This window comes from Microplitis demolitor, chromosome 5, assembly GCF_026212275.2.
Source record: "Microplitis demolitor isolate Queensland-Clemson2020A chromosome 5, iyMicDemo2.1a, whole genome shotgun sequence".
Classification (NCBI taxonomy): Eukaryota; Metazoa; Arthropoda; class Insecta; order Hymenoptera; family Braconidae; genus Microplitis; species Microplitis demolitor.
The window spans coordinates 14,865,200-14,879,726 of record NC_068549.1 but is presented as its reverse complement, the minus strand read 5'-3'; the positions used below and the strand labels follow the sequence as shown (position 1 = coordinate 14,879,726).

General features: G+C 29.6%; 2 protein-coding genes across 4 annotated transcripts; one reads left to right on the top strand and one right to left on the bottom strand.

Moving 5' to 3' along the window:
- The first annotated feature begins 286 nt into the window (after positions 1 to 286).
- On the top strand, positions 287 to 5,438 carry LOC103574258 (solute carrier family 35 member G1). Its single transcript, XM_008553667.2, has 4 exons — positions 287 to 339; positions 2,351 to 2,701; positions 3,337 to 3,552; positions 3,641 to 5,438. Exons 1-4 carry the CDS (start codon positions 337 to 339, stop codon positions 4,121 to 4,123), a joined length of 1,053 nt encoding a protein of 350 aa, XP_008551889.2. The 5' UTR covers positions 287 to 336; the 3' UTR covers positions 4,124 to 5,438.
- Positions 5,439 to 6,837: 1,399 nt separating this feature from the next.
- LOC103574259 (zinc finger protein 729) lies at positions 6,838 to 14,445 on the bottom strand. 3 transcript variants are annotated; one of them, XM_008553669.3, is made up of 3 exons: positions 13,847 to 14,445; positions 13,059 to 13,434; positions 6,838 to 12,236 (listed from the first exon to the last, which is right to left on the bottom strand). In XM_008553669.3, the coding sequence occupies exons 2-3, from the start codon at positions 13,400 to 13,402 to the stop codon at positions 9,272 to 9,274; spliced, it is 3,309 nt and encodes a 1,102-aa protein (XP_008551891.1). In that variant the 5' UTR covers positions 13,403 to 13,434; positions 13,847 to 14,445; the 3' UTR covers positions 6,838 to 9,271. The 3 variants fall into 3 exon arrangements, with proteins under 3 accessions (XP_008551891.1, XP_008551892.1, XP_008551893.1); XM_008553670.3 differs by having other exon boundaries at positions 13,859 to 14,445; XM_008553671.3 differs by lacking the exon at positions 13,847 to 14,445 and adding an exon at positions 13,572 to 13,812.
- Between the last annotated feature and the right edge of the window lie 82 nt (positions 14,446 to 14,527).

The window sequence follows — 14,527 nt, the reverse complement described above, 5'->3', positions numbered from 1 at the left end:
AAAAATAAGGGCATTCTTTTAACCTTTCTGAAAATTGTGACGTTGTTAATAAGCATAAAGATGTATACAAAGTAATTTAAAAAAATAATTTTCGGAACCTGGCGGCGCTATGCCGTCCGGTGCGAGTGAGCCTCCGGGAGATTTCCTAACTACGCTGTTGCCGAATGTCGTTACCGCCACTATTTCAATCTATTTTACCGCATGTGAGGTACAAAAATAAAGTAATGTTGAGGTTAAATTTTACTGTTTATATTATAATAACTTATGTAATTTGTTTAAAATAATGTAATAATTACACTCGTATTAAATATTATTTATCTAAAAATAATAATAAAAATGGTAAGTAAATTATTGTATAATACATCATACTAAAATTAACAAATGTCTGGATTTATATATTACTAATTATTTAAATAAAGAAAATCTGGGCATCAGTTCGGCCCGCGGGCCAGCCCCGGAACTTCGGCTCTAAGATCTCGAAAACATTAGTATAAATACATTTTCGAGCTCGAAAATATTTGTTTCTCTTTTTTTTATAAGCTTTTCAAGCTCAAAAAGAGTTACGTATTATATTAAAATTTAAAAATTTAGAATCCAAAATAATTAAAAAATAAGCGTTTTTTACATATTTATTCACAATTATGTTCAATAATTAGCTCCAAAATAAGTTTACGTGATACATTGTATTTATGTCATGTAAGTATATCGTAGTACGAGCGAACATGATGATTTTAAAGCAGTCACTTCCAATGAGTTACATAAAGAAGAGCATATTAGTTTTGAGTTATGTTTTTCAGTAGTTATGATGTTATTCAATGAAAAAAGCAGATACAGATTTTACATTTATTATTCCGTCGACGATGTCTTTCGAACGAATTATCTGATTGGGACGTTCTTTGCAGCAATCGAATGCTTTTATCGAGTTCTTGAGCTGATTACATTTTGGAATTGATCGATTCGATAGTTTCCGAAATATTCACTAAAAACGAAAAAAAAACGATTTTTTTTCATTCTTTCGTTGACGATATATCTCAAATGGAGTATCCCATTGAGACGCTTGAGGTGGCAATCGGTGCGTTTTATTAAGGTCTAGAGCTGATAAAATTTTGTGAATGATTGATTCGACCATTACGACGATATTCGCAAAAAACCGTTTTCTACGATTTCTTTCGTCGACGATATCTTCGAACAGATTATCCGATTGAGACGTTCTTCGCGGCAATCGAAAGCTTTTATCGAGTTCTAAAGCTGATTAGATTTTGGAATTGATCGATCCGACAGTATTCAAAATATCCAAAAAAAAAACAAAAAAAAAAAAAAAAATTTTTTTTTTCGTATTTCCTTAATATCTCAGAATCTATTTTAAAAAGATATGAGAGGTTTACATCCACACACACACACACATACAGGCATCGCTCTGAAAATGTCTGGATAGCATTCTCGCACCTTCAAACGTCAACATATGATGAAAACCCGATTTTTAAAAATCAGGGTGAAACCAATAACTTCCCGAATTTTTTGAAAATCGTCGATTTTTTTAGCGGGAAGTTAAAAAACAAAAAAATTTTCAGATAAACAAATTGAAAAAAAAGCAATGAATGTCAATTTTTTAAATTATGTTTTTTTAATCTTTCTTTTTGATCAATTTTTTTAATCAAAGATTGAATTTAATTATAATTTTATAATCTGGTCCTAGATGTCAAATTAATTATGTTAAATTTAATAATGTCACGTGTGATAAAAATAATCTACTATTCGGTTAATTTGGCAACGGCGCGTACGTTTTAACACGGCAACGGAGCGCTCACCATGCGACCGACTTAGTTCGGAAAAAACACGCTACCTACGAAGGGTTAAAAAAAAAAAAATTTTTTTTAAATTTAGTTAAAATTTCTATACATAGTCAAATCAAGTCATACATGACCGTATCAAGTTATGTATGGTTATATATGGCCAAATTTCATACATGGCCATGTATGGAGCATTCAAGCATGGCCATGTATGATTCATTTTCACGGGCAGCCAAACGCATTGGTCTGAAATAGGCTTATTCCGATGAGCTAAATAGATATTGGAACTCGCAGTTTTAATACAGGTGGTATGAAAAGTTAAAGATCAATGCATAACATTGTTATTAAAATTTTTTTAAATCTTGATTTATTTTCATATGAAAGTATTCATTACATAATACTGTTCTAACTAATTTTTATTCATATACTTTAAATATTTAGTTACCCGCCAACGTCATTATAATCCTCTTTAAACTTCTGCAGTGTATATTAATATGTTAATCATGAAAATATAAAATACGATGATTATACTTGTATAATAAACAGCTTTATTAATTTAGTATCTTCTCAGCGTCCTGAAACTAACGATCAAACAAAATATGAAATTCAATATCGAATCAACGACTTCATATAATAGTATTCATCCAGCTTATCAACACACTGAACAGTTTGAAAATAACATCGAGTCTTATCGTAATGGTACTCAGTGGTTCGGTATTTTACTTGCATTCATATCTGGTGCATTTTTTACTATAAGTTCAGGACTTGTGAAAGCTGTTGAAAATGTTGATCCCATGGTATTACTTAGCATTCGTGCAGTACTACAAATAATTATCACGCTTTTCATTGCTCTTCGACGCGGTAAAAATTTACTCGGTCCGAAAGGATCCCGATTGCTGCTTAATTTTCAAGTAAGTTTTATTTAATAAGATTCGTTCACCTGAATTCATTCTATGAAGTAAAATATTTCTTCCATCAATTATTATGTGTATCCCAAGTAACACATGCTTGAGCAAAATTCTAGTGCCAGTGCCTTGAGCAAAACCCCTGGTCACTAGTGTCTTTTTCTACGTATGGGTCTTGCGCTAGATCATATAGTAAGAAATCGTCATCAAGACTTGTGCATGACTTGCTCAAAGCATTCTACACAACAATATTGAAGATATCTTAGGTACGGTGCATTTGAAATGTTTCGGGCGCATTTCTTGTACCAGTAACTTACGACAGGTACTTACGCATCGCTTGCTCAAAGCTCAAAATCAATTTTGAGCCTTGAGCAGATCTTGAACAAGCCATGCGTAACTATTTTCAACTATAGTCTTTCTCCAGACATGAGTTATAATCTGGCACGAATTTCTTGTGGAAAGCTTGCACTAGACTTGCTATTGGAATCTGGTCACAAATATCTGCAGCAAGACACATAAGTAAGAAAAGACACTGACATCTATCGAACTTGAGACCAGGCTTGCTCAAGCCTCGAACAAGATTGTTATATGGGGCTTTCATTTTAAATGTTATTACTCATTAACCAAATATCTTTTTAAAGGGAATGGTTGGAGGGATGACTTTGGCACTATTATATTACAGTTTTCGAAAATTGCCACTTGGTGATGCAACTACTATTATCTTCAGTTCTCCAGTCATTGTTTTAATATTATCGTTTATTTTTCTTAAAGAACCATGCGGAGTTCTTCGAATATTCGTAATTTGTATACTTTTTGCCGGCGTTATTTTAGTATTTAAACCTCCATTTATTTTTCAGGTAATAAAACAATGATTTCTCTAACTACATAGTAATTTATTATCTACTATAATTGATACACACATAATTACTTTTTAAATTTCAACAGGTAAACGAAGCGGAATCATATGATGTTATGGGTTATATATGTGCTATTCTTGCAGCTTTATTCACAGCATTGAATATAGTTATAATGAGGAAATGCTCAGAAATTTATTACGCTGTTGTTGTTCTTAATATTTCAATGTGGATTCTCATTTCATCTATTCTTTTCTTTTTCTTCATCTCGGAAGCTCATCAACATATCCAGGCGTTTCCCAATGATTGGATAACTTGGAGTCTCATACTTTTGGTTGCTGCAACCGGGCTTTGTGGCCAAGTATTGGTCACGAAAGCTTTGAAAATTGAAGGAGCTGGTAAAGTATCCGTCACACGTTCTCTGGATATTATATTAGCATATATTATTCAAATATACTTTTTTGGTGACATACCTAACTCAACCAGTATTGTTGGAGCAGTTTTAATACTTGGTTCTGTTATCACAATGGGATTTGAAAGAGAAATTTATGGAATTTGTGATTATATTCCTTAATGTAGACAAATAAAATAAGTTATAAGTGAGAATTATTTTTTAAATATAATAAATTTACATAAGATTTCATCCGTTACTCATCCATTCAGAATATCATGTGATGTTAATGCCTTTTAATCTTTAGAGGATTAACTAATTCTAAAGAAGACTCACAACTGGACATTAGTACGACACACTTATTGAATAAAATACTATTCGAAACAGAAGATAAATAAGACATTTACGTATAACAATAAATAAAGTCACTTGATCATGTTCGATAATACATAGGGACCACAGATTTCTGAAACTGAAATTCTCTAACCTATCCAGGTATTTCGGTCAAATAATTAAAAAATACCCTGACTATATGTAATTATACTAAATCATTGGAAATATTTATTTAATTCAATATAAAATGGGATAAGTCAGTTCAATGAATAACCAATCGTTGTCGATAAATGAAACTTTATTTTATTATTTGTCAATGATCATACACTGATAAAAGAATTTATTAAATGTTAATAAATTTATTTGTTTGGGTGCAATAATTTCATTTATTAAATACAAATTAATATTTGTTAACATTTAATAAATATTTCTTTGGAATAAAAGTATATTTATTAACAGTTAATAAATTATTTTTCGAGTGAATGTGTCTTTTTTACGGTGCACCGTGAAGATCGTTCATAAAGAAATAACGCTATAACCCTTCTTAACAAAGATATGATACTGAATACTGAACATAAACACATATTTTTGTGGCGAATTTTAAATAAAAAAGGTTAAAGTGGCCCATAAAGTTTTTTAAAAATTGATTGAAATGAATGTGTTGGTAAATTCATGGGGTCTAGGTGAACTATACCCAATGTTGATGAGTCAGTACAAACAAACGAATAAGATTAAAGTCTTCATACATATCGGAAACCTTGAAACTTATTAATATAAAAATTATTATCATTTTAGTTGAATAGTTTTTCTTATTTTTCTGTAAAGCATGATATAACTGATTTAGATACTCCGAAGGAATCATAGAAAATAATAGAGATGAAATGAAATTCATGTAACATCAAGCAGAGTTCATGTTTTTTCTCGTCGTGACTTGATTTAAGTTATATTTATGTAATTATTAATTTACCATCATACATATTATATTTTTTGCATATTTGTTAAAAAAAAATAAAAAAATTTTAATGAAACGAATATTAATTATAAATATTTTTAATTTACATTTTAAATTCTTTCAATTTATATTACCCTAATAATTTTCACCGCAAAAAAAAACTGTAATTTATTACAACAATTTTTATATGATTCATTTCATTTTCTCTATTTTTTCTATAAGGAAACTATAAATCTATCTCATCTAATTAAATTTTATTATTTATTGAAGTTCTGAGGTTAAAAAAAGTGTCAAAGTAAAGCTTTTATGCTTACTTTTTATTCAACTTTCTTAATAAATGATTTATTAACAGTTAATAAATATTTATTAACAATTAACGAATATTTATTAATAGTTAATTAATTGTCTTTGATAAATGATTTATCAATTATTACTAAATATTTGTTAACTGTTAATAAATATTTATTGACTGTTAATAAATCGCATTTAATAAATGATTTACTAACTGCTAATAAATATTTATTAAATCATCTCATGTTAAAAAATCATTTATTAACAGTTAATAAGGCTTATTAAATATTAAAAAATCCTTCTATCAGTGTAGGTTTTTTTATGCATTAAATGAATAATTTTTTATTTTAAATCTATGTTTTTTATATAACTTACTCTATAATAGAATATAAATAAACTTTGCAATTTCACTACAATAAATTTTATAAATAAGAACGTTTTATAGAATATGAATGAAAAATTAATGCAGTACGCGAACAATAAATATAGTGAAACTTATTAGTTCAATACTCATGTATACTTTTAATGGTTTTGGTTTTTTAACTTGTCAATATGCATGACAATAGCTTGAAGATCCTGACGATTGGTTTCTACTGACTTTTTTTCTAACTGCTTCATTTTTTTGCTGTTGGAATCAATTTCTAATAATTTTTGTTCAAGATGATATTACAATCGCATTTACGCCACGCGACTTTTTGAACAGTTTTTACAGAAAAAGAAATTTATCGAATTCTTTCAGTCAAAAAAAAAAAAGAAAGCAAAAATTTTTCCAGCTTTGTGGCGAAATTCCCTGACTTTTCCAGGTTTTTCAGAAATGTGGCCACCATGTAATACGTGCAATCCACTATTTAATTTAATTATAATTTGAAAATTTTTGTTCTTGTTATTATTATTTATTCAATTTTAAACTAACATTATCTTCATACATATTTTATTTCAAATCATTTTTCATTATATTTTCTAATTTAAAGATAATTCTATAGATTACATTACTACTGTACTTATAGAATTTTTTACTTCAACGATAATAAAATTATATTTAACTTAAAATTTATATATATATTAATATTGATTAAAATTCTACAATATAACATAGCTTACTCTTCACTATCGATTACTTTTTTTAACATCATTTGTGAAATTAAAATAATTAATTACTTACAAACTTATGGTTTTATTACAATCTAATTAATATATCATGAACTGTTTTATTCTTCTAATAGCTAGTTTTTGAAAATATTATTTTTTAAAATATATATTTATCAAAGCGATTAATTATGAAAGATATTTTTTCAATTCTTAAATGTTTGTAAAAATTTATTATTTTGTTTGTCACTATTATAAAACCAAAATTATCCATTTTATATATCAAAGAAGCATTAAATTGTTTTAAGTATCCAAATACATAGCTTATATGAATTTTTATGTACATATTTTTTTCCATGCCAATAACTTTGATATCAGTAATGATTTATATTTTATCTCAAATCATTATATTCGTTATACAATTAAGGCAAAATTTTATTTTATAATTATAATTAATGTTTGATTTATCATAAACGAATTTTCAAATTTATCATTTTACATATGATAGAAATAGAGCTATAGATATCACGCTCATGATTGAAACAAATGATTGACACAAATTTATAATTATAAATAGTATAAAGTTGCGCAAACAAGATTATATTGTCTACATTAATTTCACATTTACATTCAATTAAATTAATTAAATATATATTATGAAACGGAATGTTCGTAATTAGTAGCCATAATTTTCTTTCAATTTATTTCGCAGCAATTAAAGGAAGCGGGAAATGAAATGATGTAAAAAATAATATATATAAATTAAAGATTAATTGAATTCAATAACGAAACAAAAAAAAGAAAAGACTTCTTTTAGATTATGTTTTATATTCTTATAATTTACCCGATACAATGTTAATTGCATTAATTGTACATTAGTTTAACTAAATTTTTCAGAGCTAAAAAAAATTACATCTTCCGAAATATAGATTTTCAATTTTTTGTAAGATTTTACCATAATAATAATTGATTTCTCATACATTAGCATTTTGAAAAATAAATAAAAGTCAAGAAAATTATAGATATTTCATCAACTTTACAAAAAGTAAGAAGCGCAATCAATTTTTTCCACCTCACTTTATAAACCGTACTTGAGACATATAATAAAGGTCTATTTTTTAATCTAAATCCACTTATGAAATTACTTATTCATATTTGTCTATTATTCAATGCTTGTATTTATGAACAAATGTACAAGTTTATTCGCTTTCATAACATAAGATATTGAACTCATCGGAACATCAAAATTTTAGTTATAATTAACTATACACAAATGTTGTATACAGCCTTGATAAAAAAAAATAGCAAGCATATATTTCAAATCATTGAAAAATGAATAAACTATGACAAATACAAAGTTTGAAAGTTCTTTTATTATTAGTGTTATTAACATTATAGTAAACGAAAAAAAAGTTAAACTTTCATCAGAAAAACTTACTTGAATCCCATAAAAAAATTTAATTAATAAAATAACGAGCAGAAAATTTTTTTGTCCTTTACCTTTTCTATAAGTTAGTTTACGTACTTTTCTAATGACTCCTACAATATATATATATTAGGGTGTGTTGAGAATCAACATTTTTTTTTTTTTTTTTTCATACCATTAAAAATTGATAGGAAATGTCAAAATGAAAATTCTGTCAGACGATCGGTTTTTAAATTCTAATTCCAGAGGTAGCTCATCGCAATTTTCTATTTTTCATTTAAATAACATGGGACAAATTTTTTTTTAAGTTTGAAATTTTATCATTCACCGGGGAATCAGTGTATCGGAAAAATCAATAAATATTTTTGTTGAAAATTGAACACTACAAAAAATGTCTTATCATTTTTCGATAAATTAAATTTTTAAAACATTATTTGAGGTCAAAGTTGGATTCATAGTAAATTTTAGTATAATTTAACTTTTCCGGCAAAACTATCAAACTTATCGTCAAATATTATATGACCATTTTTTGTAGATCATATCATTGTCTACAACTTATTTTCGACAAAGTTTTCAAAATTCCTGAAAGCTCTTTAGGTATTTGCATTTGAATGTCAATGTGTTCCAAGAAATCGTATTCTGGTCGATGTTATTTACTTACTTTTAACGCACATAACTAAAGAACTTTCAAAAATTTTGGAAACTTGATAAGAAATAATTTGTAGGACATGAAATGATCTATAAGAAAGGTCTCATAACATTTTAAGATAATTCTGATAGTTTCGCCGAAAAAGCCAAATAATACTACAATTTATTATGAATCTAACTTTGACCTTCAATAACTTTTGAAAAATTAAATTTATCGAAAAAAGACAAGACATTTTTTGTAGAGCGTACAATTTTCAACAAAAATATTTATTGATTTTTGCAATACACTGATTTCCTGGTAAGCGATAAAATTCCAAACTTAAAAAAAAATTTTTCATGTTATTTAAATGGAAAATCAAAAATCGCGATAAGCTACCTCTAAAACTTGAATTTAAGAGCCGATCTTCTGATAAAATTTTTATTTTGACATTTCTCATCAATTTCTGGTGGTACCCAAAAAAAAGTTGCTTTTCAACAAACCCTAATTCATATATGTGTATATAAATTCTCGTAATGAAAAAAAACAACAAAACAAACCTGCACTGATAAAACTAGTATAGATGAAACTTCAGAACGTTTAAACGTACAAATCAAATCAAATGTGTATAGGTACGTGATTTAAAAGCTCATTGCGGCTTGAAAATACGGCAGAGCACATTTCACATGTGTATTCAATAGCATCGGGTATAATAGTTTCAGGAACATCATCAGTAACATTCGATATAAGATGTTCATGCGGCGTTGTTGATTCAACTTTTACACTTAATTTAACTTTATTTGTTAAGTTTTCAGTGTGATTAACATTATCCAAGTCTGGAAGTATTGCTTCATGTTCTTCTTCATCTGCAATTACATTGGCTTCAAATGCTACTTCCATATTGTTGCCATCGATTTCGGGTTGATTGAAAATCGCTGATGATGTGAATTCTTCGTTATTTTTATTATGTACGTCTTCAATTATCTCTTCAGGTTCTTCTTGAGGTTCTTGTTTTATCGTTACTTGCTTTACTGCTCGTCTTCCAGGCTTACCTTTAGCAATTACTTTTTTTTTCGATAGTGATTCTTGTTTACTGCCTATACTTTCAATATTACCATTGTTACTTTCATAATTATTTGATGATTTATTTGACGAAGCGATTAATTCCATTTTTATGTTTTCTGGAGTAATTGATTGTATTGCTGTCGAAAGATCATCAGATGATTCTTTCGGCTTTGGAAATGTCGCAGGTGTAATTTGAAATTTACCATCACTATGGTAGCTGACATTTTTAGTTCTTGGACGATTTCTTTCACCACCGGGAAATATCCCAAGTTTATGTTCGGCAGGCATAACTTTGGGTGTTCGAGTGACCATAGTTTTTGTTTTCTGTCCTTTTTTAGCTCCATCAGTTCCTAATTCAACAGGTACTCTTGTTTTTTGGGTATGTATCATTCGCGGTCGACCAGGATGAGCCTGTGATTGAGTTTCAGTAACTTTCTTATCATCTTTCTTCAGTTTCTTTTTCGCAAGTTTTGATTTTGCTGAACTTAAAGTCTTTGAATTATTTACAATCGAATTTATATTTTGTAAAGAACTTTCAAAACTTTTTAAAACATTCTGATATCCTTCTTCAACATTTGAACGATTTTGCTTGTTTTTTCTTCCAAGCTTTCTTTTTGTATTATCATCAGATTCTGACCCCAGCTCTAGTGTATTAAAATTTTCATTCGACTTTGAAGTTAGAACTGGAAGAGGAGACTCATGAGGCTTAAGTTTACGTCTTCGCTTATATTTTCTTGGTCCAACCTGTGGTTGTCGTCGGAGTGCTGTATTGTCATCACAATGCTGAACTATATGAAGGACAATTTCTTCAGAAGTAGCAAATGAACCGCCACAAACTTTGCAATAAAATGGCGTTAAAGTTCCGTGATATTTTGGATCGGGGCCCGAATGATGGGCACGCACGTGTTCTCTAAGAACGACACGTTGATTAAAAGCTCGAGGACAAATTGCACAACCATACGGTTTTTCACCGGTATGAATTCTTTCATGTTTTCTCAATGTTCCACCATCAGCAAAAGCCTTCCAACAAAAACGACAACCATACGGTTTCTCGCCAGTATGAATTCGTATATGGATTTGCTGGGAACTACGACTGCCAAAAGTTTTACCACATTCTCGACATGGGAATGTTCTTCCACCCAATTCTTTATTGTGCGAGTGACGATGACTGACAAGAGCACGTCCATCAGGAAATTCTTCACCACATTCATCACAAGCAACCATTTTATTGCGATGCGAGACCATATGCCGCCGAAGCCGAGCTTTACTATGGAAACTTTTTCCACATTTGGTGCAACCGAAGGTTTTATCAACGTTGTGAACCCAAGAATGTTTCAATAAACTTCGTTTATCTTTACACGTTTTGCCACAAAGTGTACATGTATTTGGTGGAGCATCATCTGCATGATTCTGACGGACATGTTCAGCAACTTCAGCATCATCAAGACATCTCGCGCCACAAAGAAGACATCGACGACTCGGTGATCTCGAGGCATGAAGTTCAGCATGTGCGAGAAGCGCGAGTGCCTCTTCAAACCATTCGCCACAAACATTGCAAACATGATGTTGATTTGATCCTTCTTCTTCTACATCCTCTGTCTCTTGTTTGACATGAATTTTACGATGGCGCTTAAGTAGATCGATTCGATCAAATGCAACAGCACATACATCACAATAGAATTGTCCAAATCTTTCTTCATTAGCATAAGTTTCATTTATATCGTATTCTATGTCAGTTGATGGCATTCCGTGTTTGACCCTCATGTGATCACGAAGAGCATTGGGATCCCAGAACATATCACTACAATTAGAACACTCATACGGACTATCCCCAGCGTGGAATCTAGAGTGCGATGCTAAAGCTTTCTCGCGAGCGAATCCCATTCCACAGTACTGACAAACATAAGGTTTTGTAGGATCGGCAATGGGCCATCGCGGTGGCTGAGAATCTGCAACTATCAGTGATTCCGTCCATCGTGAGCTCGAAGCTTTTGCATTTGCTCCACGTGTTGTCATTTCATCCACGAGGTGCATATCTTCGTCGATGTACTCATAAGATTTACCACCAAATTTATCTAATTTATTCAAAGCATCAGTATCTAAGTTACGTTTTGCTATAACAGTAGCATTACTTTTTCGCTTTCTTGGTACAAAAGACTGAATCTTTTTACGACGACCCTTTACAATATCTTCTTCTTCTTCTAAAGCAAGAGTATCATCATCATTCAAATCATCATCTGAACCATCACGAGGAGGTGCATATGCATGAGTTTTCAAGTGATTCATCAAATCACATTTACGAACATAACGCGCACCACAAAGATTACAACCATGTGGTCGATCGTTTTGATGTGAAGTCATGTGATTCATGAGATTTGCTTTCTTGCGGAACCTTCGGCTACAGAAATCACACGGATAAGGTCGTGTATTAGTGTAAGGATCTTGTTCAATCGGAATCTCCATGTCATCGTACTCTAATAAATTATCATGCGAAACTTTTGTCTCAGGGATATCAACTCTAAAAAATATAATATAAAATTTAAATAAGTAAAGCTGTTTGTCATGGAAGATAATACATGGTGATCACAGATTTCTAAAACTGAAATTCCCTGACCTTTCCAGGTATTTCGGTCAAATAATTAAAAAATTCCCTGACTATATGTAATTATATTAAATCATTAAAAATATTTATTTAATTCAATATAAAATGGGATAAGTCAGTTCAATGAATAATCAATCGTTGTCGTTAAATGAAACTTTATTTTATTATTTATCAATGATCATAGATTTTTTTTATGCACTAAATGAATAATTTTTTATTTTAAATCTATGTTTTTTATATAACTTACTCTATAATAAAATATAAATGAACTTTGCAATTTCACTACAATAAGTTTTATAAATAAGAACGTTTTATAGAATATGAATGAAAAATTGATAAAGTACGCGAATAATAAATATAGTGAAACTTATTAGTTCAATACTTATGGATACTTTTAATGGTTTTGGTTTTTTAACTTGTCAATATGCATGTTAATAGCTTGAAGATCCTTTTTTTTTAACTGCTTCATTTTTTTACTATTGGAATCAATTTCTACTAATTTTTTTTCAAGATGATATTACAATCGCATTTACGCCACGCGACTTTTTGAACAGTTTTTACAGAAAAAGAAATTTATCGAATTTTTTCAGTCAAAAAAAAAAAAAAGAAAGCAAAAATTTTTCCAGCTTTGAGACGAAATTTCCTGACTTTTTCTTGATTTTTCCATTATATTCATAATTTCCTGACATTTCTAAGTTTTCCAGAAATGTGGCCACCATGTAATAATAAATTACTCACCCGTCATCTGGTCCCGAACGATCCCAATTATCAGTGATGACTTCTTCTGTAACTTGTATATTTAAATAATCATGACTTTGATCTTGGGGTACGATATAGATAGATTCTATATCACTTGATTGTGGTACCATTAATATTTCAGTGTCTGATGGTAAATTGTGCGTCGTTGAATGAGAATCAGCAATTGTTTGAATAGTCTCTTCAACACACACTTCTTCACAAGCTCCAATGACCTCACTGTCTTGGTCAGCAAGGTCAGCTTCTAGGCCACATATCACTTCTTCATGGATTACATTTCCAACACCTTCTACCCAAAGATGGGTTAAATCACTAGAGACTTCCATGATGTCACAAATACTTTTTTTCCCAGGTATCACTGAAAATAACGACAATAAAAAAATTGAAAAATTTTACAAATGATGAAATTTTATGCCAGCGATTGTCACTTTAAAAGTATTGTTTCGAAAATATTTCAGTATCATTAAAACTTTAAGTAGTGAATGAGAAACATACAATTGACTTTGAATTTAATGAAATGTTGACATAATCTAGGTTATATTATATAGGTTATGACTACAGACGTTATAGAGATACATTTATCAATTGTGACAAGTTGCATAATATCCACAACCGGCGATGCAACACGGGATGGCGACCAATGATCTATAAATTCATTAAGAGAAAAAAAAAACAATTCACACTCCTATTGTGTAACAACTTTTTCGAGATGATCATGAGTAGCCATGTTTTCTTTGATTTAGATTCATTAAAATTTATTGACTATTTACCTAAGTCGTTACCTCAAATGTTTTTTCTATTGTATCACTCCTTCATTTTTACGACTCACCACCAACAATTTTGTCGGCTTTTTAAAATCCCCAAAAACTCGTTTATATACTAGTTCATTTATCTGCGATGTAAATTTCACTCACGATAAAATTACATACTATACACACATAATATTAACCTAACCAAAAATACTTTATCGAATAATTGTAAGAGTAAGCAGGGCAGCGTCAACTTTACATTATTTTTCATTCGGAGGGGATCATAAAAATTAGAAATAAAGGTTACAAAATGGTTGACGTATGAAGGATAACAAAACGGCGCGTCAACGCACTTCACAAACGTTGAATCTATATACACCATTATAAACTTCTTCGACTTCACATTTGTAAGATGAGAATTGAAAAAACTTTCTTTACATTTAGTTTTAAAGAAAGATAAAAATTATAGGAATAAAAAAAAAATCTGTAGTATTATAAAACAAACAATTTAAAGACTCGTTTTATTTTCGTTTCAGAGGAAACAAGATCACAAATTATCTAGTAACTATATTAACAGCAGTTGACTAAAAATACGATACTATTCCAATAAGTACATATATGTATCCGTGTTTGTTATGGACGGACCCATAAATTTTCTCTAATAGTACAGTTTGCTTAAAAAAAAGTTTGCTGTACAAAAGT

Bases quoted from the DNA above. Each gene is read 5' to 3' on its own strand.
- LOC103574258 (XM_008553667.2), top strand. The intron at 2,702-3,336 runs GTAAGTTTTATT...ATCTTTTTAAAG, and splicing joins GATTGCTGCTTAATTTTCAA to GGAATGGTTGGAGGGATGAC. The intron at 3,553-3,640 runs GTAATAAAACAA...AAATTTCAACAG, and splicing joins AACCTCCATTTATTTTTCAG to GTAAACGAAGCGGAATCATA.
- LOC103574259 (XM_008553669.3), bottom strand. From the start codon at position 13,402: ATGGAAGTCTCTAGTGATTTAACCCATCTTTGGGTAGAAGGTGTTGGA. The intron at 12,237-13,058 runs GTGAGTAATTTA...TATATTTTTTAG, and splicing joins CGTTCGGGACCAGATGACGG to AGTTGATATCCCTGAGACAA.